The sequence below is a fragment of the Aethina tumida genome, chromosome 1 (assembly GCF_024364675.1).
Source record: "Aethina tumida isolate Nest 87 chromosome 1, icAetTumi1.1, whole genome shotgun sequence".
NCBI classification, from domain to species: Eukaryota; Metazoa; Arthropoda; class Insecta; order Coleoptera; family Nitidulidae; genus Aethina; species Aethina tumida.
The window spans coordinates 63,383,103-63,411,014 of record NC_065435.1 but is presented as its reverse complement, the minus strand read 5'-3'; the positions used below and the strand labels follow the sequence as shown (position 1 = coordinate 63,411,014).

At 29.5% G+C, this 27,912-nt stretch overlaps 1 protein-coding gene across 1 annotated transcript; it reads left to right on the top strand.

Annotated features, from left to right (window-relative positions):
* The first annotated feature begins 342 nt into the window (after positions 1-342).
* LOC109598935 (protein PFC0760c) lies at positions 343-27,912 on the top strand. The gene is made up of 8 exons (XM_020014837.2): positions 343-577; positions 629-1,150; positions 1,204-9,855; positions 9,931-10,473; positions 10,597-11,483; positions 11,558-12,980; positions 17,748-18,013; positions 27,380-27,912. The coding sequence occupies exons 1-8, from the start codon at positions 343-345 to the stop codon at positions 27,578-27,580; spliced, it is 12,729 nt and encodes a 4,242-aa protein (XP_019870396.2). The 3' UTR covers positions 27,581-27,912.

Below are 27,912 nucleotides of genomic sequence, written 5' to 3'. Positions count from 1 at the left end.
TAACCGTTGTATAAAAAAATATCGTTCCATACAAACAAAACAGTTCCAGTTGTCGGGGTGCGAGACTTTGTGTCTTAAGGTCAAGAAAAACGTTATCCAATATTTTATGTCGTGTTTTGCTTCATTGTACTTTCCTTTTGACTTATTAATGAGAGTCGATGTTCTTCGGTCGAGGGTCACGATATACTGCCGATTCGATCGCTTATATTTATAAAGGGGTTGAACAGTCACACTGCAGACTTTTAACGGAATAGAAGTTATTTGAAAAATCGGGTCTGTAAAAATTAGTGACAGTAGTGCTGAAAAAATTTTATTTAAAAAACAGGTGAGTTAGTTCACAGTATGGTGTTGAGTGATATTTCACAAGTGGCTTTTAGATTAGTCATGCAGATGTCCACAGCCATGGATACCGAATCCGGTATGATAGTCAAACGGGTGAGCGTTCCTGTTGGTTTAGAGGAATTGATGTCGGGCTTAACCAAAGAAGTTTTATTAAAGAAACCCAAGGATCTATATATTTTCGCAGCTGAATACTTTTCTCAGCTGTTAACTATGAGACAAAAAGGCGGATATAAAAGTAATTTAAATTTTGGATTAGAAGTAAAATAATTTATAAAGAAAATTTTAGGCACACCGTTTCGTACTGCTAGAGCTGCTACTAAACAGATACCAAAAGAGAAAATTGAACAATTTATGCAAAATAGTATAAAACGGAGCGAAGACTCGGCAAAACAAAATAATATACACCCACACGTACAAAAAATCAAATATAACAAGAAATTTTCCTCACAGAGAAATGGTGATGTATCAGAACAAAAGAATATTAAAGTGAGGCCTTCCAGGAAAGAAAATGTGTTGGATGTAAAAAAAGATGCCAAAAAAGTTTCGCCTAGATCGGGCTCAGAGAAGCAGAAGAATGAAACAGATAAAATATTAATAACAAGAAACAGATCTCTGAGTAATAAAAGGAGATCTTCATCTAATGAAAAGAGTAAAATATCTCCAAGAGATGATAATGAAAATAAACTACGTAAAACTAACGTTTCTGGAAAAAAATTGGGCAAGGAAGATGGTAAAAATATTATTGGCTCGTCGAAAAGTAAAAAGAAAATAATAGCTGCTGCCGGAACCGTAGCACCACTCTTGGCTGGTAAGTAGCGATTATAATAAACTGTTATCCAAATATCATCAATAAAATTTTAGGCACTACGATTTTATCAGAGGAACAAGATAAGATTGTAAATGGAAAGGAAGATAGTAAAATTAATAATAATATGTCAGAAAAAGAACAAATTGCAAATAAACAAATCGTTGAAGAGAAATCAACCGGAGAATTGAAAACTGGAACTGGTTCAGTAGAACCGAGTGAGTCTATTAAATCCGAAAGTTCAGAAGATAAGAAAATAGCTAAAGAACTAATGAAACTTGTTGGAGAAAATTCAATTGAAAATAAAGTTTCTCTCTCCAGTAGTTTGATTAGCAATAATGAGGATGATTCAAATTCTGAAGCTACTACGATAACTGAAGATCTTTTACCAAAAGAAAATTTGGAATCCAAACCTGAACAAGACACAAAGTCTAAATCCTCAGAACAAATTAATTCAATAATTTCAGAAGAGCAGCCGGAAGAAAATAAATCAGAAATCGTAAATGGTGAAGAAACATCAACAAATGAAAAATTGGAAAAGAAGACTAGTAAAGATGATCAAATGGATGCAGATACAATAGAAAATGTCACACTAAAGGATAAATTAGATAAGGATGAGAAAGATGATATTAGTAAAAATACTGAAATTATATCTATACAACCGGAGGAAAAAATTAAGTCAATAATTTCAGAAGAGCAGCCGGATGAAAAGAAATCAGAAATCGTAAATGGTGAAGAAACAACAACAAATGAAAAATTGGAAAAGATGTCTAGTAAAGATGATCAAATGGATGCAGATATAATAGAAGATGTCACACTAAAGGATAAATTAGATAAGGATAAGAAAGATGATATTAGTAAAAATACTGAAATTAAATCTATACAACCGGAGGAAAAAATTAAGTCAATAATTTCAGAAGAGCAGCCGGATGAAAAGAAATCAGAAATCGTAAATGGTGAAGAAACAACAACAAATGAAAAATTGGAAAAGATGTCTAGTAAAGATGATCAAATGGATGCAGATATAATAGAAGATGTCACACTAAAGGATAAATTAGATAAGGATAAGAAAGATGATATTAGTAAAAATACTGAAATTAAATCTATACAACCGGAGGAAAAAATTAAGTCAATAATTTCAGAAGAGCAGCCGGATGAAAAGAAATCAGAACTCGTAAATGGTGAAGAAACAACAACAAATGAAAAATTGGAAAAGATGTCTAGCAAAGATGATCAAATGGATGCAGATATAATAGAAGATGTCACACTAAAGGATAAATTAGATAAGGATAAGATAGATGATATTAGTAAAAATACTGAAATTAAATCTATGCAACCGGAGGAAAAAATTAAAATATCAACACATCCTGTGGAGGAACAGGAAAAATCTATATTAGCAGAAAATGCGCCATCAAATGCTGAACAATTAATTCATAATAATCCAAATTTGAAAACTGAAAATGACAAATTAATGAACGATAATTCAGATATTGGTGATATTAGTAACTTAAAGCGAGATGAAAATAGTAATGCAACAATAGAAGATATAGCCTTAAAAACAGATCCTCAAGTGAAAGAGATTGAAGAAACGAATAATATGGATAATAAAAATATATTAATTAAAGATCCACCATCACGAGATAAACTAGAAGGTGATCATGTGGAAACAAACAATGATACTAAAATAAACAATGAACAACAGAAGACCAAACATGAGCAAGAAATAGAAGAGAAGACGACCATGGAAAAAAATGCTAACAATTTAAAGCAAGGAATAATAAATGAAGATAAAACAGAAAATAATATTTTAGAATCCAAACTGGATAAAAATTTATCTAAACATATTGAAATTGATAGTAGCGAAAAGGAAATTGAGCAAAATAGAGAAAATGTGGAAGATCCTTCAATAAAAGGTGATTCTGATTCTGCAAAAGAAAAAAATTACGTTAGCATAAATGATAAGAAAATTAAAGATGAAACTAAAGATAGCCTTAAAACCTCTGAGGAATTACATGATGAAAATAAAACTAAGAAAGATGATGAATCTATAACGACAGTGTCTAAAAGCAATAAAGAGGATAATGTTGAAAAAGATCATATTATTACCAAACACTTTGAAATAAATCCAAAACTTGATGTAGAGAAAGAAGATGATAAAGAATCGAACAGTCAAGAAAATATAGCCAATCAAGAAGTTTCAAATTCTTCTAATACAAAATCTGCCACAAATACTGAGACTTCCAAACCAAAAGAGGAAGAAATTATTAATGAAAACGTGTATAAAAATATAGAGAATTCTGAGGAAGTAAAAACTTCCACGAATTTGAAAAGCATAGAATCTATGTCTGATAAAATTATAGATGAGAACACAAAAAAAGATATTATAACATTTTTAAATTCTGAAAAATCAAATGTATTCAGCACGTCAAAAGATGAAACTCAATCTTCAAACACAGAAGAATCTATGAATAAACAATTAACTGAATCTTTAAAAAATGAGGAACAGCTAGGTATATTGGTCGAAAATAGTGGGAATAATAAAATAAATTCTAATAATTCTGATGGACACACTTCGGAAGAAATATCTGATATTTCAGTGGACAAATCTATAAAGGATCAACATGAACACTCAAAAACAATGATGGAAACAAAGAAATTTAATAATGAAGAAACTGCAAATGATAAATTAGACTCTTTAATCATTCAAGATAATAAAACTGATGAAAATAAAGAACATTCAGAAAAAAATAAAACAATATCGGATGATAACATAGAAAATAAACAAAATATGACACTTGATCAACTTGAAATAAAAAGTTTACAAGAGACCATAAACGAGAAAAAAGACAACAAAAATGATGTTAAAAAAACTGCAATAGAAAAAAATACTGATGACAAAAAAGAAGTTCTGCATACTAATATCAATGATCAAAAGGAAGTTAATGAAAAGAGTGCTAGCGAGTTGAACATACCACTGTCCGTAACGCATAATAAAAATGAGAAAACCCTACAAAATATTGAAAAGATTAACATTGATCAAAACAAAGAGAAAAACGATAATGATCAGAAAAAAGGTATACCAGGGGAAGAAAACATTGATAAATCTGCAGAAAGCGACTATAGTTATGGTCAAAATCAAAGTCATGAAAAACGTGATAATGATTTGAACATAACACCTTTCCTTGAGCAGAATAAAAATGAGGAACCTCAACAAAATTTTGAAAAACTAGAACAAAATAAAGAAAAAATTGATACTGATCACAAAGAAGAGATACCAGTAACAGTAAACATTGAAACATCTACAGAAATCAGCAGTATTAGTAATACTCAACAAAATTATGAAAAACTTGAGCAAAATAAAGAAAAAATTGATAATGATCAGAAAGAAGAGATACCAGCAACAGTAAACACTGAAACATCTACAGAAATCAGCAATATTGGTAATACTCAATCACAAGAAAATAAAAAAGAGAAGAAACGTATATCATTCGATACAAATCCTGTTCAAATAATAGATAGACCTGAATCGGTTCAATATACTTTGAAAAAAATTGATGATGAAATAAAGATTGGGGAAGAAGATAATTCTATTATTAATGTCTTAGACAAGAATATCGATCATGTTGAACAAGAAATTGATCAACTTTTGAATGCTGCCAAAAAGACGGTTGAGGAATCGAAGGTCGATAATACTAATAAAAATAATAAAATTAAACGATCCGTTTCTATGTTTGAACCTAATGAAACTGATAACACTTTGAAAAAGCAACTTAGTTTTGATGATGTTACTCATGGATTTGCAAAAATGGCCGACGAAAGCGTAAGTGAAAATATTAAGGAAGAAATTCAACCAATTGTAAATTTAGAAAAATCAAATACCAGTTTAAAGGACGATACCAAGAATACCGAGAAAACTGAAAATATTGACGATATCAAAAAATCTGAGGCAAATAATAATATTATAGATAAAACACAAATATTAGATTTCATTAGTAATGAACGAGCTCATGTTTTTAGACCGTGTGATAATGTAATTTTAAAAGAGCACGAAAATCTTAACGCAAATATTGAAGATAAAGCACAAACTACGTCCAATGATAAAGTGGAAAGTGATTTACTTAAGAAAGAAGAGAAGAAAAGTGGTATGGGTGAGAAACTTAAAGATGGCATTTCACAAATTCTGAACGTCTTTACAGGTGAAAATGCTGATACAACATTATCGGAAAACGAATTATTAAGAAATTCCGATTCTAAATTTAATATAGAAGATATATCTAATCTTGAAAATACTAAATCATCAGAAATGAAAAAGTCGGAAGAAGACGGTGTCACAAGTGATATTGAAGAACATAAGATTGAAAATGAAATATTACACAACGATGATCAAACTAGGATGAAACGGTCTGCATCAATTAATGAATCTGATCCCCACAATAATACATTGCAAACAAAAAGTAATTATAATAAAATTCAATTGAAAAAAGAGATAGAGGACGCTTCACAATTTGGAGATGAAAAATCAGATAAAAGGCAAACCGGTAATGGAGCTGAAGGTGAAGTTTTAGATAACAATAAGAATAATAAAATAGAAGAACCTGAATCCTATGTTAAATCTGAATCTTCAGCAGAAAATGCATCAATAACGAAAAGCTCCTATGATGCTAACCAACTAAAAAAGGAGATTGAAAATACATCTCAATTAGAAGATAAAATTCAAGAGCATGACGATGAAGATAAAAAAAGTATAGGCGGAGTGATTAAAGAGGGAATTTCATCGGTTTTGAATGTATTTAAAAGTCACAAAGAGGACGACGACAATTCTAAATCAAAAGAAATAGAAATTAATAATAAAAGTGAAAATAAAATATTGGAGAGTGACAAAAATGATAGAATGTTATCGTCCGCTATTGAATCTGCTCCGTTAAGTAATACAAGCAGTTATGATTCTAATCAATTAAAAAATGAAATTGAAAATGAATTGCCATCTGAAGTCGAAAAAAATCAAGAGAATAAAAATGAAGATAAAAAGGACATAAGCGATGTAATTAAAGATGGAATTTCATCAATACTTAACATATTTAAAAGTGATGATGATAAATCTGAAGAAAAACTAAATATTAATCAGTTAAAAAATGAAAAAAATGATAAAATGGAAAAATCTACAACCTTCATTCATTCTGCTCCGCTAGACCATACTTTACAACTAAAAAATAGTTATGATGCTAATAAATTAAAAAAAGAGATTGAAAGTACTTCAGAATCTGACCTTGAAACAAATCAAAAGGATAATAACAAAGACAAGAAAGTTGTGGACGAAATAATCACGGATAGAATTTCATCAGTTCTTCTCAACTCTAAATCAGAAGAGAAACAAAATAATGACGAAGCTGAAATTTCTTCAATTGATAATATAACAGATGTCAATCAATTGAAAAAAGAAATTGAAAATGCATCAAGAGAGCAAGATGATGAAAGTCAAAAAAGTATAGGTACTGCAATTATAGATGGAGTTTCGTCAGTATTTAATGTATTAAAAAGCGAGAAAGATAGCAATGATAATTCTAAAGCAGGCAAGCAAAATGTTAATCAATTGTTAGAAGATGATGAAAATGATAAAATAAGAAAATCTATATCATTTATTGATTCTTCTTCGCCAGATACTTCAAAACCTGATCTTGAAAAAAATCAAGAAGAGAAACATCACAAAAATGAAACTGAAAATGATATATTACGTAATGATGAAAGTAATATATCTGATATTGAAAAAAATCAAGATAACAACAAAAACAAAAAAAGTTTAAGCGAATCAATCACAGATGAAATTTCATTTAAAAGTGGCATCGATGGCGATAATGACTCTAAAATAGAAGAAAAACAACGTAACAATAAAAAGATAGATGCTGGAAAATTCCAAGGGGCTGGCAATAAAGACAATAAACATTCGGAGGAATCTAAAACTTACAAAGATAATGATGATAAAGATGTAGTTGGTGTTATTAACAATGATATGGAACCTAATTCTACTGGAGACAAAAATAACAGTGAAGATAATAAAAAAACCGATAAAGTGAAAGAGAAAGAAAGTATTACAAAAGACAATGAAAAACTGGATAACACTCATGATATAAGTAACACCAGTGAGGGCGAATTAAAAAGTGAGCATGAAAAAGAAAAATCAGTTAATATTAATGAAGATAACAAAAAACAAGATGAGACTGATATTCATGAAATAAGTAGAAAGAAAGAATCAACATATAAGAATGAACAGAAAGATAAAGAAAGCAATGTGACTAATGATGAAAAGCTAGTGGATGATGTTAAAAGAAATGAACAACAAGAAAAAATAGCTGACACTGGTACTGAAAAATTAAATAGGTCCAAACGATCTCTAACAGAAAGTGAATGTGATGAACAGAATAATGAATTAAGACCACAGAATAGTTTTGACAGAAGTCGATTGAGCAATGAAATTCATAACGCTTCAAATTTAAAAGACGATGCATTTAAATCTGAAAAGGAAGACTCATCATCACGAGTTATAACTGAAGACAAAGAGAAAGAAAATGTTGATTCTGCTAAAGAGAACATTATATCTAAGGATGAATTAAAAGAAAAGAGCAATGCTGACATCATCTCACAGAATATCGAAGGTGGTGATGAAATTAAGCATGAAATTATAAATGAACATGATGCTCAAGAAAAACATAATGTGACAGACATTAAGAAAATGGAAGAAGAAAATGATAACTTACTAGGAGACAATGAAGAAAGTAGAGATAAAGAAAAAGCTTTTCCTGAAACAACTGAAGAAGCAAAACCCGCGTTTCTTTCAGAAGAACCTATGAAAGAACAAAATATTTCAAATGAAATTAAGAGCAGTGATGAAAAAATAGATGACAAAAATAATGATTTATCTGAGATCGGATTTAATGCTGATAAATTAAGAAAAGAAATACAAGATGCGAGTAATCAGTTGAATGATGATAAAAATAATGATTTAACAAACAAAACTGAATTTAATATTAATCACTTAAGAAAAGAAGTACAAGATGCGTCTATATCTGAAAAAGAAATAGCTCAAAAAGGACATAATTTAGAAGAACCGATTAAAGACAAAAGTATCCCTTATGTATCAACAGAAAATATAGAAAATAAATCTGAGAATGGCGAAGTAAATGAGAAACCTGTTTCTGAAAACATTACAGAATCTACAAAGGAAAAATTGAAAGATGAAACACATGTAATTGACGCACATAAAGAAAACATTGCTGCTCGTAATAAGAGTATATTTGACTTTATTGAGGCTGAACAAAATAACGTATTTTCAGTTTGTGATAATCAAGCTAAATCAAACAAATCAGTGAATAACGAAAAAAGTTCTGAAGTGCGTGATTCGGAAAATATTATTAAAGTAAACGAAAATAATAAAATGACGGCGACATCAAATGATCAGACAGAAAAGAAATTTAATAAGGAAGATTTACATTCATCGGATATAAAAATTGGTAGTACAGGCGATAAAGGTAACAAAGAAAATACTAAAATGTTATCTACTAAAGAAAAACAAGCAACTTTTGTAGGTAAATCTAAATTTTCTGATTCTGCAAAGTCAGAAAATAACAAGATGAAAAATAAAATAAAAACTAAATCAATGTCTCAAGACAACTTACAAATTGAAAACAACAAAAAGTCTAATGATAATAAGATATTAAAAAGAAATAAATCAGTAGACATACTAAAAAAAGATTCAAAACCAGAACCAAAAAGTCGAATACCAACAGCAGATAGAAGAACACGATCAACAAGGAACAATAGTAAGGATACTACGTCTCCACGACTGAAAATGGGGATTATTGATATAAATAAAAGTGTAGATTTTAACAATGTGGAAAAACCATCAACAAAAGAATATGTTTCTCCAAGAAATAAACGAAATTCGAGTGCAAAGCGAAGCGGCAGAGACACAAAATCAAGTTTAGGTAAAGTCTTGGCAACTTCCCATTCTTTAGATATATCGAATTACCAAACACCTAGGTCTTCGAAAGAAGAAATACAGACTGGAAGTGTAAGCAGTTGCGATGGTGATGAATCAAAACAAATCTTAACTGATGAAACTCCTAGGCACGTAGTAGATAATGATATGTCTGATGAATTAAATAAAGATGTACAAAAAACAAATGTTGAAAACTTAAAACATGAAGTGGAATCTAGTGACGAAACAGATCGTCATCTTGATGTTCAAAATAATAGTAAATCACAACAATTGGAAAAAGTCGTTAAAGGAGATATATTGTTGAATGTGGAAAAGAAATTGGAGGAGCCCATATTACCAGAATTGAATACAGACATCTCAGAAACTAAAAATATTATTCCAGAAAGTGAATCAGACAAATCTCTTAAAAATCATACGATTAGTTTTGATGTTTCTAAATTAAGAAATGAAATTGAAACAGTAATATTAGATTCAAAAAATGAAAACGACCTTGATTATAAAACTAAAGGAAAAGATGATAAAAATGATGAAGTTCTTCTGAAAACGGAATTGAAAAATAACGATGAACAAGATGTCGAAAAGATGTCCGAAAAAAGTTGTGAAAAAAAAGATGTCGCTTCCAATTTTGAAAGCAATAAGGTGACACAATATGAACAAGAGAAAAGGGATAATAATATAATCGCAAATGAAGACAAGTTAAATAAGAAAACTTCTGGTGAGTCTGAATTAATAGAACAATCAGATACAGTAACTGAAACAAAAATACAAGATAATAATAATGAAAATATAGAAAAATTAAAGGATGAAGAGAAAATTGAATCTTATTCTCATGAAAATATTAATAAAAAAGAAAAGGATAGTAACTTAGAAAAACTAGATATAACAATGTTGCAAACATCTAGTACCCAGAATAATATTTCACAAGAGGTTGATCGCAAAGTGGAGCTAGAAGAACAAAAAACGGAAGATAACCTACTAGCTACTAATTTTAATGCAAAACTAGAAAATGAAGCAGTAGCAGCAACTTTAGATAAAAATGAAGAATTAGGTGAGAAAAAGAGCGTACTCGCTGAGACTCAAGAAAATGAAGCTGTATATAATCAACAGGATGGAGAAGCTTTGACATTAAAGAAAGATAAAGTAAATGAAGATATAGATCAAAATAAATTACAAAATTTTGAGTTAACAAATGAAGTACAAAAGGATGTTTTAGATGTAACAAATAGATATGACTCGCTAAATAAGCAAAATGAATCAATAGATTCTCAAAATAATGCTAATAACACGACTAAAGATGAAAATAATGTGAATGAAAATAAAACGAAATCTGATGGTGAATTAGTACAGGTCAATGAAGATTCCCAAAAAACAAAAATTGAAAATATTACACTTGAAAATAAATTAAATGATAAATTAACTGTTCCCGGTAATAACAAAGATAATGTAACACTTAAAGAACTACAAGGAATTTCCCATCAAATAAACAGTTTTGATATTGGTAAACTAAGAGAGGAAATAGAGAAAGTAAATTCAGATGACGATGGTAAAAATGACAATATACAAGAAAAAGCAGATACTGAGGATTCGGACAAAGATAAAGAACTAAATATTAGACAAGAACAAGAATCTAATAATAAGGATTCAATTTCCCAGGAGCTTGATTCACTTAATTCCGATGTAGAAATTAAACAGATCCTTGATGAAGTTACAGATATAACAGATAAATTAAAGGAAAATCTTGTGATAGGAACAATACCTGAAGATAATACGGTAGCTTCAGATACTTCAGAAAAATATAAAGAAAATGATGAAATCAAACAGATATTAGAAGAAGTTGAGAATATTACTGATAAATTAAAAGAAAACTTGGTACAAAGTCCTGATAAAAATCAAGAAAAAGATACGAGTAATGAAAACACGTCCGGTTCAGTTGAGTCTGGTGCTGAAACTAAATATGTCTTTGATAAAGTATCAGATGTTCTAAAAGATGTTGAAAAAGTATCAGAAAACCCTGATTCTAAAATAGCTAAAACTGAACAGACTGAAAAGGATGCGAAAGAAATTAAGTATAAACCTGAAAATGAAATATCGAATGAAGAAAATGATAAGTTACTTAGGGCTGCTACATTAATACAGAAAATATGGAAAGGTTTTCATATACGAAAGTTGAAATCTGAAAAAAAATTATTTGGTTCTGATGTAACCAAAACGAATACTAAAAGTGATGAACAATTAAGGTCGCCATTAGTTCGTAAAAGGAAGACCGATGATGCTGCTTTAAAAATTCAGGCTCTCTGGAGAGGATACAAAGTCAGAAGAAATGTTTTACATATGCGAAAGAAGGTAAATTATTATCATTATTTTCATTTTGTATTAATGTTAATGTACAATATTAGTTTAAATTCAATTTATTGCAGTTAAACGTGGAGAATAAGGATGCAATAATGACAGATGGAGATATTTTGAAAGCAGCTACCAAAATTCAAGCTAACGTACGAGGTTATTTACAAAGAAAACGATACAATGCTAAGCAAAATAACTTAGTTAGCATCGATGAAGAATCACAGGATAAACAGCATGTACAACTAACTGATGACCAGGTGATGGAGGCCCTTAAACATTTGGATAAAATAGAGGTACCGAAAGAAGAAATATCTCAAATCAACGCGTGGAAACCAAGAATTGCAAGGAGTGTAACAGTGGATGAACCAGAACATATTAAGAAAACAGTTCATCATTTAATGAGGGCTCATTCGGAAGATCCAGCTAATGCAGATGATAATAATAACGTTGAAGTAAAGCCCACTGCTTTAGAGAATGAAGTGATGCAATCAGTAAATGATGTATCTAAGTCTCTGAAAAATATTGATACAGATAAATTAAAGTTAAAAATTGATAAAAATGGTGAATTATATGAAAATGCACCAACTCGTCCTCTTACTTCAGATGTTGATATACCAAATCCAATGGAGACACGCGATAATGAACACGAAATGAAAGATGTAAAACAATTAAATGAAAAAAATAAGCAGATAAGCTCAAATACTTCGGAAGTTGGTGATGAAAGACCTGTTAGTATAGATTCTTCAGATTCCGCAGACACTGTAATATTTAATGAAAACTATAAAGCACAAAACAAAAGTGAAGAAAAGAGTGAAAGCAATGATCCTATTAAAGAGTATATTGATTCAATAAATATCGGCGGTAATGGTGTAAAACCTGAGAAGGTAAACTTATTTGATATTGCCCAGTTGAGGAAGGAACTAGAGGAGGCAGGACTGACACATCATAAGCAAACCTTAACATCTTTTGATGATACTGATGGCAAAGAAATTGAAGAAAACGTGCTTTCTAAAACAGATGATGCTGCTGATAACAAAGAAATTAAAGGAAAGGAGAAAAAAGCTGTGTCTACATCTAATAGTGATGCTACTTTGGATAAACATATTGAAAAGGAAAAAGAATGTGCTGGCACATCTGTAGATCGTTTAAATAAACATTCTACCGAAAATTTCATAAAAGAACTGATGGACGAAGACTCCAGTTCTAGAACAGATCTGACAAGTTTGCCACCCATTTTGGAAGAGCAAGACTCTGCGGAGGAAAAATCGACAAAGGGAGTGCAAGTTAACTCGTCCAATGAAATACGACTGTTACACACCGGGGAGTTTCACGATACAGTAGTGATACCACTTTCCGTGAGCCCTCATACGGAAGAAGCAAAACACGGAGAAAGTAATGTGGAAGTTGGGGAAATACACGTAGACAGTGCCAGTCAAACGACACCACCACAAACTCAGGATGGTAGTCGGGTTGTTGATGTACCCAGTTCAGCTCCAGGTCAAGTATTTGTTATTATAGTAAGTGGATTTCACTATTCTCATTTCTGCACGTACATCCGTGGTATGTCCTTAGTTTAAGCACACTGTGTTTACAGCGGAAATGGGGTTCATTGAGTAACATTCATAAATCGTAAACAATAATCTGTTAAAACGTAGAAAACGTAAAGGTGCTAACGTCCCATTACTAAGGCACATCCTTAAACAAAACCGTCTCATTACAAACACAAATATACAGACTGTTCGGATCATCCAAACATATTGCACAAATAACAAATTAAGCGTGAACATCGATGACCCAAATAGTGCAAGCATTTGATTTATAGAACAACATCTCCAGACCACAGCTCTCACATTAGACATTTCAATAAATTCGAAGGAATTCAAATAAACATAATCGCGAAGATGTAATTACATAGGAATCTCTGTTTCCCAATAAATTATCCAATGTTGTTTATCCATCAGATGATTCTTATTGTCTCCGACCATCTAATTTGGTTGGTAGTTGATGGAAAAATTGATCAAAGAATTTAATACATATATATTTTTAAAAGACATTTTTATACACGATCAAGTAAGTGAGTAAGTATTCAAATATATTGGATAAATAAGGGCGTAACCATAAGTTTGTTAAGTGAACCATATGTAGCATTTAATTGACAATGACGCATAGTAAAGTAAATTCACTACTGTGTTCTTTCGAAAATGCGATTCTCGTAAAAAATATTATTTTATTTTTTGTATAGTATTTTACCACCCATCCTTATAGTAATAACAGCTTAAATACTATTAAACAGAGAAATAAACATAACATCAAAGCTTGAAGTAAGCATAAAAACTAATTTTACGTAAATGCTATATTTATTTTTATATTATTTTTATTTTCTCCCACATATATGTGAATATTTTTATATTACAAAGATTTCCTGACTTAATTTTCTAATGCTTGTTTTACTTTATATTTATCTCATAAAAAACTTTATCAGTTTAATTTAGTAATTATAAATATACTTAGTGGCATAGAAAGTAGATCACAGTGCTTCAATTTTAACAAAATTTAGTCTATACATTTATCTATATGGGGATAAAAAATTAGGTGAAAAGTCGTGGACGGTGTGGGAGTAATTTACAAAGGAAGGTTACAGTATTAACCATATTTTCGGTCTTTGGACTTCTTACCATTCCTAAATTGTTCTCCCTCTCACACCATCAACACTGCATAAAAAAGTACAGAAAGTATCTCGTTTTCTGTTGAACTTTTATTACAATTTTTAAAAAAAAAAATCATCTGGTTAAAACATTTCGGATAAGTTATGATTTTATTAGGTCATGCATGATGGTTAAAAGTGCCAGAAGGTACCGCAGAGAAAGGTTACATCCACATTTTTTTGGTGAAGAAATGTACATGGAACAACCGAAGTTGTGCCTTTGCCTATGATAGTCGGTTACCTTTAATTAGAGGCATTAGAGGCAAGTTATACACTCTACACATCCAGGTTTCTAAGCAGGATAAAATCCCACAGTAATATCAGAGTAAACACCAAATAAGACGTGTGCGATATCATAGGCCGGAGAAGTTTAATCTTTCCTCAACAAACTTTGGTGAACCTCCAAAGCCAAATAGAAGTGATATGGAATGAGTTACCTCGGTATGAATTGGGCACCCCTTTAGATCAATGCCAAGACTAGTGAATGAGATTCTGGATCAGATCCAGGTCACATTAGTAGGTTCAACCTAATTAATAATTTAAAAAAACAATACTTTAATCATTTATCTATTGTAAACAAAAAATTAATGAAATCTGATCACCGGATCTGTGTTCTAATTTCTGTGTCACAGTTTGTGAGTAGAAATTAAGTTGAGTCGCATTTCCAATAAAATTTTACACATATTCGATCAGAAAAATCTAAGAAAAGTTTTATTATTATTAGTTTGCATGCGAATTGTTTGTGCGGTTGTATTCCCTGATAAATGTAATTGTTAACTTTAATGCGTTTAATGGCCACGTCAATTAGTATACGGAGAACATGAAATCCAGCGTCACGCTGACGTCAAATCAGCGGGAAGTTATAGACGACAAGAAACTTTTTCAATTATCACAATTTGTCATGTACAATATTTATATCACTTTCGGGGCCCACATAATAAATAAATTGTTTAACGGCCGCAATCGAAATTGTGAAGTGCAGTTTAGACATTTGGTATGTAAAGTACGTTAGCGGTGTCAGACTATCTTTGAAAATTTATTTAAAGACTCTTGGCGTGTGTCAAAAAGATGAATCATTCTTGTTTCGTTTTAAATTTATTTCTTTATGTGCGACGCACGGTGCTAGTGATTTTAAATAATACTGACACTTTTTAAAAATATAATTTTTATTGTCAGCCATAAACGTTTGAAATGGCTTTTATAATCTAAATTAAGTTTTATTATCCATTTCGACATATGTCACAAAGGAATATTGGCTTTTTTATCAATTTGTAAACACTGTACAGTGTACCTTAGTCAGTCGCACAATAATTTAAGCTGATATTTCCGGTAGGTACCTGTCCCAGAAATAACTTTTTTTTACATATTTTATTTAAGTTATTGTCGTCACGTTTAGCGTCATAGCAATTAGTCGAGACTTATGCTCCCAATTTTTAATATAAAAATATAACTTTCCGACTGCGACGATGATTGACGAGGTCGAGATTTTACTAACCCAAATATTTGGCAGTGCGTATAACTGGAATTACTTTGAGGTTTTAACTTTTGTCGTCTTTCAGGCTGTTTATTAAAATTTAAATGACCCTTAACACATACAATATCTTGTCATTAAGAAGTTAAATATTTGAGTTTATGATAAGCCATAATATGTCAACCTTGGTCCGTTATTCCACAGTTAAAGCTCAGATTGCTATAATTTATAAAATATATATTTAATTTTCAAATGACGTATAAATATTACTAAATGCGTAAATGTCTTTTTCAACAGATTGTATGATTGATAGAATAATAATAGTAAGATGTTAGTTAAATTTAATTTTAATATGCATATTTTTAATAAAATTTATTTATAATAGCGAATTAATTAAATTGAATGGACAAAGTCAAATCAAATTTGTATAAACTAATATTATCATAAGCAAAAAATTTAAAGTAATAAATCAAAAACAGGCATATCTGTAATTTAATAATTCTCTTAAATTAAAAAATTTATATTTTTAACAAAATTTGAATGTATAATATTATTATTCTTTATTCTTATTGTTCCATCCAATAATTATGAAAATGTTTTCTGTTGTGTAAATATCATAGTAATCTTATTTTTAAGGGGATGAAATTTTTTACTTGTAAAACTCTGAAAGTTTACCTAACACAAAATTAATAACTCTGTAATTTGGAAAACATTTTGGGTAGTTTTTATTTTTATTGTATTTTATTCTATCTTGTTCCATTCGAGAGAGAAGTTTTTACCTCACAAGTATATTTTATCGATATTGTTTAGTTACAATAACATTATGAATTTTGATTCCTGATTGAGTACTAGATAGAGTGAGATTATAAAAATTCCTGAAATCTACCAAAAGTAAACAAGATATAAAAGTGTTTTCTGTTGTACAAATATCTTAGTAATCTTATATTTTAAAGGAATGTCTATTTTTTTACTTGTAAAGCTTTGGAAGTTTAACTAACACACAATTAATTAGTCTGTTATTTGGCAAAAGTTAGTTATATTGACAACATTTTACGTGGTTTTTGTTTATTTGTTGTATTTTATTCTATCTTGTCGAATTCAATAGTTATATTTTTTCGATATTCTTTACTTACAACAATATTATGAATTTCGTTTGAATTTTCCTGGTTAAGTACTACAAACAGTACAAAAGTAAACAAGGTACTAAAAGTGTAAATAATAATGTTATTTTTTATTGGAATGTATATTCTTTTTTATTTGTAAATTTTTGAAAGTTTTTTTTAAAGTTTATCTACAAAATTAATAACTCTGTGATTTACCAAAATTTAGTTAAATTGACAACATTTTACGTAATTTTTATTTATTTATTCTGTTTGTTTGTTTCATTCAATGACTATAAGGGAGGACTTTAGTTAGTTGTATAGTTTACAGCGAAGATATAAAAAATTTCCTTCACTCTTATTCACGAATTTTGAGTGTAATGAACACGAAAATCATTTTTTTAGAACAATGAATATCCCAATTTTACATTTTTATTGATAATTTATTCAATTACAAACATTTCAAGCAGTAGCAGATCAAGCCCGGATAAAAAATGAAGATGTTAAATATATAAATTTTTCATACCCTTGTTTAGAACAGAAAAAAATAATAAACCAAAAAAAAAAAATATTATGGATTTTAATACAATACAAATTTAAATGTTTACATATAATATTATATTTTGCAAAAATATGAATCTTTAAAAATTTATTATTATTTGGAAATCAGTTTTATTGTATTATCTTTTATTTTAAATATTTTATTGTTCGGTAAATTTTGTGATAAAACGTATACAAGTAAGCATAATTAAATTAAAGTTAACATATTAGCCAAGAATTAAAATTTAATCTGGTCCATTGTATAAAATTACGACACCTAATTAGCCGCAACCAAAACATATAAAATACCTAAAATAAATCTATTCCACATCACTGTCTGTCAATTTCAATACAGTCCATATGTACATATAAAAGAAACATCCAACAACCAACTCCTCCGAAAGGCCTGCGACGGCACCCAAATAACACGTAGTCGTTCTTGTTTGCAGCAGGTGATGCGCTCATGACGTCGCGGCGCCCCATCAACTTTTCCGCGTCGGACACGGACGCGCATCCAACGCTCAGACCGCGACCGATTGCGACGGAGTGCGTATCTGGTGGTGCAGGAGGCCGAACTCTCGACACAGGCGACCGGGTTATGGACAGTGGCCAAACCGAACAAAAGGACAACAGTAAGACCATGGAGGCGCAGGCGGCGACCAAGATCCAGGCCGGATTCAGGGGCTACCAGGTCCGAAAACAACTCAAACTCAAGGTGAGAATTTTATATATTATATGATGAAAGGATTTATATGACATTAGGTATGCTGTGAATTTTGTCATTTTTTTTTTCGTATGAATAGAGCGATATCGACATAATAAGAAATTGGGGTAAGGAAATGTAAGATGATATTATTAATATTTGTTACTGTAAAGATCCAATTATATCTATCATCTTGTATTTTTTACCTCAATAACACAAAGAATTATAAATATTTGGATTATATAAAAATTATGTGTAATTTTGTTGTATTTTTTCTTTTTAATTTTATCGTTCATTTTGAAGTAAAACAATATAAACATTTTAAACATTTTAAACATGGCAAACCCCTGAAAAAATTAACAACAATTTAAAATAATGTTGTAAACTACTTAACAATTCAATTTCTACAATTAAATCTACAATCAGGTTATTTCCTCATTAAAATACATATTATATTAGTGTTACTCATCCAAAATCAAAAAATGACAATGACTTATTAGTCTACAATAAATATTTATTATTTCTAATTAGAAATATCCATTTAATATTTAATAAACATCATGAGAATGACTGATAACGATATCATTGACTGTTATAGTATTTATTCATGCTCTATTCAAATATTATATTTATTTAAATCAATAAGAGCACTCCTGCTTCCGCATTTTTATCATATTAAAAATATTTGATAAATAAAATTACCAGTGTGGGAAATTGAAAAATGATTAAATATAAAACTTTTCTCTATATATAAAATTTGAAAGTTGTCCATAAGTTTCCGTATGCAACGGTTTGTACGTGCGACAACACAAAACTCATCATGTTAACAAAGAAAATGTCCGTGACGGCATCGTAAACAAGGCTTGTTATTATTGTTAAACATTTCCACGGTACAATTTTGTATTTCTACAAAAATAACTCGGGACAGCAATGACAAACTGTGACCGGCACATTCTGCGTGCAGCAAAAATTATAAATACATATACTAAACTCCCGGTCCGTACATCCATTAATTGAGACAAATTCGTTAACGACTTTATGCGAAAATAATTAATTGAACCTTTAAACTTAATTTGGGGTCTTGTCGAATTTGTGTCGTTCGGTAAACAGTTTTATTAGGATCGATGGATGGTCTTATTGATTGTAAAATGTGGTACGGCACATGTGTGACTAATGCTGTGGTCGTAATGCAATATTCAAATTACACTGGTAATAAATACTTAATGTTTTCTAGTTTTTTTTTTTTTTTGTTTGACATTAATTACTTTTAATTAATTGTCTATAGATAATTTAATTAGGATACCTGTGTCATTTTATGGGCAATATATTTTTTTATATTTCAACCAACACTTCAAAGCGTGGAATGAATTAACATGACAATTTGTTCGAACATTTTCACGGGACAATTATGTTTTGAAAATGATGTCACTCTCGGCGGAGCAATGGATTTATTGGTGCGGTGGGAAATTACCGTCAATCGTTATTATTAAAATATTTGGTCATCTTGTACTTGGTGGTGCGACAGTATCCTCTCAAAAATGTGCGACGTTAACATATACTATTTAAACTTGTGTATAAACAATTTAATATTTGCTGCGGGAAATTTATATCGGAAGGAAATTAAACCAATTAAACATAAAATTTCTGAGAATTTATAAAGTGGAGTTTTCATCTGAAAAATAGTGTACTGTGAATTACTTTTTCTGCTGAAACCCGATAAATAAGATATTCATTTTTAATTAATTGATATGAGGTTAATCTATGACTTGAAAGTTGATGTAACAACTCCTCAACCATAATATATATTGTGGTGATGTGACCACAATCAAACGAGTATTTTATCTCAAGTTGTTTACGAATCATTCTTTTAATTCTAGGGCCATTAAAGGGAATTTCCACATTCAACATCATAAATAGGATAATTTTCAATGACACCCGAGTATGTTAATATTAAATCTTGAGATCAACAATATCTTTTTACATCTAAGTTTTCCGTGAACAACGTTCTTATTACAAACTGTTCTGATACAAACTTCTCTTGATAGCATATATATCCTCCATATTAAATTAGACCCAAAATGATAATCGAATAATTTCAACATTTGTTGATCGTTAGAACACACAAAAGCTAATTGCTTATGTAATACTAAAACTTACGAATCCGTATCTATCTCATCCACAAAATACTATAATAGTACATACCTCGTACATAGTATACATAGTATTTGTTTGGTGTTCTATAGGTTTTTTGATATTTTACACATCATCCCTTGTTTTTTTTTCTTCAATGGCTTTGGTAATATACGAGCATTTTCTTAGTAAAGTTGACCCAATCATTCAAATGAATTTATTTTATGATAAGTACACATTTTTTTAATATGCGATTATTCGTCTGTCTACATGTTATTAGAGATTTTTTAATGATTTTCATTCATTCATAGAGAGCTCCGATCACATCCAAGAAATTTTGAACAATTTTACTCCGATGATGATTGTTAAACTGACTCACACTATGTATCTAGGCGATAAGAAGTCGAAAGAAAAGGCAGTGTATCTCAGTGGTAATTTTTAATTTAATTTTCTGTTTATAAACAATGTTAGGGATTTCTTAACATTTTTCTTTTTGTTACTTAAAAATATAACTTAATAGGCCAAAAGCAATGTAATCGAGAACTGTTCTGATTTTAATGCTAAATTTCTCCAAAAAAAAAAAACAATTTTTGTTAGCTAGGCCAACTTCATTGAAACAGGGCTCGTATACCTTTTTGTGGATAGAAAATCTTCATATATTTTCGGGACATTCGGAAGTACTGGAATTCATTGCTATTTTCGTAATTAATACACTGAATATGTAAAAACAAAGATGCCTTTGTTAACTATGATAGAGAATTTGACAAAACTGATTTGGTGTTATTGTGATTATATTGAAAATGTCGCTTGTTTTTGACGAGATCTTAAATCAATATATTTTTTAATAAAAAGGTATATTTGTTTTATTATGTTAGTTTATTTTAGTAAATGGTAAATAATTTTCTTTTTTAACATAATTCGATAGAATTACTTTAAAAAGTAATTTATTTCAGGAAGGTTTTAAGTAATGCTAGTAGAGATAAATAAGATTTTGAACAGAAAAAGGGGACGAAAACTAATGACAAACTATACATGGTGTCTCCAAATAATAAATTGTGAATAAAAATTATATCTATATTATGTAACATTTTACTTTATTGAATAATAATAATAACTGTGGTTACATTTGAGATTTTATTCTATATAAATCAATCTCAAAATTTGGTGTATTTTTCAACTCGATAAGATAAATTTTTATTGTTTTGTTGTAGGTTAAAGGGAATATTTTATACCACACTTGGTGTACTTAAAATTGTTGAAACTTTCTACTTTTTAGAATATTTAAATCAATATATTGTTTGCCCAATTCGGTACCTATATAAATATTTCTCAGAGTAGAGTGTTTAAAATATTCGATTTGGTGAATAAAATGCTGCATTGCATGCATTCCTATTAATTTAGCCATCTACCAATATATTTTTTAGACAACTTTTAATTTTTTGACAAGTAGTAACTTTATTTAAAGAAAACCAAATTAATGGAAGTGTTGCAACAATTTACTCAATCGAATATTTTAAATTAAATATCAACAAACTCTATCATTGGGCAATCAATATTTTTAAAAAAGGAAGTAGAAAAATTATAACGGTTTAAATTTTAATCAAAACAACTAGTTTATATAGAGAATAAAATTGAAAATTTGACTACTCATGTTCCGGATATAATTAACTTTTGGTTAAATCGCAATATTTGTGAGTCATGTAGTATTTAACTATGATCAATTAGTTAAGGGACACTTCGTATTGCGTATAGGCGGATTTAAAATAATTATATATAAATTTATATTCAATAAGGTTGTAAATATTTGAAATTTGAATAAAGAAAAGTGAATAAATGTCATTTTACAAATTTATGTAGGAAAATTTGGCAATATAAAAATGTGATGTGGAAGTTTTCATTTCACTGGCATCGGTTTTTTTAACTGTGCCAAATAATAAGATGCATTTATCAATAACATTGAATATTTTTAGCATAAATTGATATAACTGTTTGTGGGAGTCTCTAAAACGTTATAGAATGAAAGTTTTCATTAAAAATTATTCTAAATATAAATTATTTACTGTGTTTTACAAAGCATACTATACATGTGGTTAATATGCAAATCTATGTTATTATATCTGGTTAAAACAAACCGAGAACATTTCAGGATGCAAAAAAATTATTTATATACGTATTTAATTAGTATTTCTAGCAATCTCTGTCCATGATTAACAAATACGTGTCGTAAACTTTGATGCGCACAAACAATTACATTTTCGTCTGAAGTAAATAATAATAAACTAATTCATGTTTGTTGTTGTAGACCGTGTACCGCAACAGAAGCATGGTAAATTAAAATGTCCTTTTGTTTGCACACTTCAATAAAACAATATCACAGGAATTACTTGACAATTAACTTATAAAACGATCACGAATTGTGGAAGTGCAAATCAATTAAACGTTATTCAATAATTTACATTGCCCATTAAACATTTCAGAAAACCATTGACGAAACATCCGAACCGTTTATATTTCGGACACGGGTATTTTGGTGGAACGGTAATTGAAAAGATAAAACTGTTTGACGCAAATGATTTATAAATATTCTCCCGTCTTTCCGAACACCGATTCCATACGTGCCAAAGGAAAGAAACCAATTTCGATTTGTTGACCGTATTTTATCATCCACTCCTATTAATACGTAATTAACGCGTTTCTTGGGCCACGAAAAAAAAAAATTCTTTCTGTGGGGCGTACCGTGCCGGCGTTATTTTTGGAACGACAGTCTTTGAACCGCTAAAATAAAACTTTCCCGTCTATTTACTTGATTAAAATTCGGACCGGTTGATAAATGAAATAACACAAGGTTTTGCATATGAAACTCGTCAGTTTTAACTATATAAATATAAACTTTCATAAATTGGGCTTTCATTAATTCAACCGTTTTGTTGTTCTTGATTCTATAATTATACGACCCAATATACAATATATCAATGACTGTTTCGTTTACGCGAAATTAAATTTGGACGGATTGTAGTTAGTTTCGGATACAATCATCCACAAAGTATTTACCCCACATCAGTTATGCACACTGAGATTTTTACTATTTTTAGAACGTTTCTAAATATTACGTTGAGTTTAAGAATGAAAACGATATTATTCGACATAGTTTACTATTATGATTAATCCCTCGCAGCGAATGCATTTGTTTAAATTCACAGTAAACCTATCGTAGGGTTACGCCACTGGTTAAATGCAATTGGTTATACAAAGGAACTTCTCCCATGTTAGGATAATTGCTTGTTATTAAATGTACTAAAATAGACACTGTCCATGAATTAAAACTCAAATATTTTGAATGTTGAATTATAAAGCTTTCCTCTAAATTGTAGCTAATTCTGTACAATATTTTCTCAATATTATACAGAGTTATTCACCTAATTGATCCACTAGAAATTTATAGAGAAATAAAAGGCTTTTAAGTTTGACTATTTATTTTTCCTAAAATATTTTCAATGCACTGTCAATTGGGAATGGCCTTACCTTAGTTGTTTTTCAAATGGAACCCTATATTTTAAATTCTATTTTAAAACTCCTATAGCCAAAATGAATATTACCAAAATTGTAAAAAATTCTCATTTTAGTCTTGTGTCTTGTCACAGGTGCTGTTTAGATGGTGTTAAATTTATTGTAAATGTTTCTGATTGTTTATTTTTGTGATATTTTGTATAGAAAGGTCAATTAATATATTTTATTTGCCCAATATATGATTGTAAATATTCGTTTTAGATATTGGGTGATACTACAATGTATAGTATTGACAGAAGATAGAGCAACTTTAAAAATATATAAATTGCTACCGTCCTGTATATGCAAATTTAATATAATTTTACCAATTATGAACACTCTATACACAAACATATTGGTGAATATTTCTTGTATTAAAAGTAATTCTGTTAGCTACAAATCAAAAAACTAAATATTCGATTGGCAAAAAGTAGAGCAACTTTGTACTAATGTCACTAATATCTACAAAATCGATTATAATTTTTAGTTTTACAGTATACACCAAAATAAACTAATATAATTCCTCGTGAAATCAAGTTTAATCTGGTGAGCAGTGATGAGGTTTTATACGTAAGGCGACCTATTCATGAAAAGATTTACCCAAACTTTACCATACCCACTTTTCGGAATTTGGAATGGGTCTCTTTTGAATAGAGGGTATAATAGGTCGTTTTATGTATAAAGAAATATTGGGGAACAACATGGTGTAGTATGCAGATAAAAATATACCACTAAAACATTATTTTCAACAAGATAATGACCCGAAGCACACTTCAAAATATTTGAAGCAGTGGTTTTTAAGGAAAAAAATTAATATTATGTAATGACCGTGTCCTGATCCTCCTGATCCCTCCTAATCCGTCCTGATTTCCTGATCCAGACACCATTGAAAACTTATGGCTGACAGTGAACAATAAAATATGACACAAAGAGTATAGTAATCAGCAAGATTCAACGAGTCTGCAGGAGGCCTGGCAAAATATAGAACCGAATATTATTGACCATCTGTTGCTTTCCATGAAAAAAAGGTGTGTAGAAGTTATTCATAATTATGGGAATTTCACAATATATTATTAGTTACAAATTATTTGTAGTAATAAAACTTTAAATAGCATAAATTGCTCTACTTTTTGCCAGCCCAAAATAAATAATCAGTAAAATTAAACTCTTTATTTTTTATTGTTTAACTACGTAATTGTTAAATTTATACTTATTATTTTATATTTTTGAACATTATAACCAGGACTCTTTTGTTATCATGTATACCAAGAATTAACATTTTAACAACACAGTTCTTGATAACATACACATTTTTATCCGGCATTTTATGTATAAAAATTTAAAAAAAATTAAACAAGTCAAAAATGTCAAGTTAAGAGTATGTGTGTTAAATGGTATTGTTTAAAACTAACTGATTTTCGTCATATTCCCCTGATTTTTGAACGCCCAGGATGGAAACATTTTCTTGTGATCTAATAGTCATAAAATTCAGAACAAGCCTTGTCAAATTTAAATATTTTACATATACACACATTTTATAGACTCGGGAGTAGGTTTGCTTATTCCGATTTTTTATCCATTGAGCCTCAATTAAAAAAATATTAGCTCAACATTTCACATATTCTAGCAAAAAACTTTTAATGATTACACATTGTTGAAAATAAGTTGACAACTTTTTATCAGCTGGTAAATTATGTCGATAGTAAAAGTTTTAGTAATAAATTTTTAATGAAAAATACTGATCAACTGATATTGAGATGTGACGTCGTGGTTTTTACGACAGTCTTTAGATATCCAGGACATCTTTTCAAGTTTCAACCGGACTACGCCGGACACCTTAAAAACCCAATCATACCTTGAAAAATCCGGGCCTATCGAAACCCCATATATGAGGAAACCAAGTTATGGAAAGAATCAAAATTGGTATTTCTTTTAGTTCTCTATAAACTTCTAATTAAAAAAATTACATATATATATATATATACATATACATATATACATATACATATATACATATAATTACATATATACATATAATTACATATATATATATATATATATATATATATATACCGTATCAAAAATGATGAGCGTGTCTACTCGCATATTGAGACGGAACATCAATACCCCTTTGTAAACAAAAAGGAAAGATATACATGCAATTATGTGGGCGGGCCGAACTGACTGGAGGGGATCATTTGGTTTTGCTGCGTTTAGCATGCGGTTCGTCTCCGCAGACGTTGTTTTTAGTATATTTTATTTAATTTTTGGGATACATTTTTATTTTGAAAAAAGTGGTTTATTTTTAGAATACTTATTTTTGTTTTTGATATACCCTCAAAAAATATTTCATTTTACAGATTGAAAATTATACAAAGTTAGGGAATTTAAATGGAGCATCCGAAGAACTCGAACGCATACGGAGAGTTACTAAATGCATTCGCATTTTTCGTACGGTATATATATATATATATATATATATATATATATATAAATTATAATTATTAATATTTTGTTTTACTGGTAATTTTATTATAATTTCACTAAATACAGTGTGGTCTACCCTCATAAAATATGTGTTATTTGTTCGATTTTGAAAAGTTGAAATGAATAATGAAAATATGCACTTATGCACTGTCACTTGTTATTTTTTTTTACCCAAAACCGAAACCTACAGTGTCAAGCATAAAAAATTGAAGAATTTATACTACCAAATTAAGCTCTGAAATGGGTATACAGTGTGTTTCATAACTTGTCCGAAATTTTTTAACCATATGTGCACTTCTAAATTATAAGTCTATTTCTTAAAAAAAATTCTAATGAAAGTCCAACAGAAAATGAGGTAAAAAATGTTTGTAACAAACTTTACTCTACAAAAGCTGTCTCCATTGACCTGCAAGCCCGTCTTATCCAATTTCTTCGCACTAGTTCCAATGTTCCTCCTTGCTGCTGTTCCCGGAGATACAGATTATAGACTGTCGCTGTTATTTGTTCACGCAATTCACCGATATTTTGTACTTCGGTACGGTTGAAATAAAAAGAAACAGATACAAAAGTACAAAAGTAAGGTTTGTTACAAACTTTGACATTTTTTTCTCTGTTGGATTTTTATTAGAATTTTTTTAAGAAATCGACTTATTATTTAGAAGTGCATATCAGGTTAATAAATTTCGGATAAGTTATGAAATACGCTGTATACCACATTTCATAAAAAAATTATGCATAATCATAATTCTGTAGAAAAATTAAGAATCATAATCTTTTTATAAAATTATTATTTTAATCAAGTTTTCTTTACAATAAACTTTCAATTTGCTAGTATGATTTCTATATTTTTTTGTATAAAAGATTACTTTGTTTTGGTTTTGGGCCAGAATACGACATTTAGTTTAGAAGTATATATTTCCGTGGGTGTCCCGCTGGATAGTAAACATGTATTAAACATATGCCAGTTTTAATAGAACGCACGTTCAATCATTGAAAAAAAAAGAATAGTTAAGGGTAGAGTGTATGAATATAAGATTTATGAGTACATTCAATTCAATTTAATTTGGAATTCAAATTTTCGCAACATAATCGCTAAGATTTCTAGTATTATTTACAATATATAATAATTATACAACTTTTGATAATTATTAAAAATTAAATCACATCATTACTTATAAAAATACGTAACAACATAAATTTTTGTTTCTTTTTTAGAATGGTTCTTCAGACATCAACAACCAGCGGAGAGTGATCAGACGCAAAAGTTCTGGTCGTAATGAGGCGAGCAAGGTGGCGTCCCAGGCTAAGCCTAAGGACTCGGCCTCTGAGCTGGAAGAAAAGTCCGCAGTTAAAATTCAGGCCGGCGTACGTGGATTTCTAGTGAGAAGACGACAGAAGAAACAGCAGAACAATTGAAAAATTGTGGTTGTTGGATGTTTTGGTCAATTCGAAATTAAAGACGGTTTTAGATTTAATGTGTAATTGATTTAAAAGCGATATTCTAATATATGTAGAATAGTTCGGATATTTGTTTTGTATATATGTATCAAGCACCAATATTTTTGAGTATTATGTATAACTTTCCATTTATATTTAAGCACTGTTCGTAGTATCAACTTTCTAAAGTTTATGCATATCAAATGTTAGGATGATACCATTAATTATTATTTATAGGTTTATAAATTAATATTCTAAATTTGTGTCGAATACTTTTCATATTTAGAATAAAGTATATAATTATTGTCTCA

What these genes read in the sequence shown, in the direction of transcription:
- LOC109598935 (XM_020014837.2), top strand. Translation starts at nt 343, where the DNA reads ATGGTGTTGAGTGATATTTCACAAGTGGCTTTTAGATTAGTCATGCAG. An exon ending in CGTAGCACCACTCTTGGCTG is followed by an intron (nt 1,151 to 1,203) that starts GTAAGTAGCGAT and finishes ATAAAATTTTAG; the next exon opens with GCACTACGATTTTATCAGAG. An exon ending in TTTTACATATGCGAAAGAAG is followed by an intron (nt 11,484 to 11,557) that starts GTAAATTATTAT and finishes AATTTATTGCAG; the next exon opens with TTAAACGTGGAGAATAAGGA.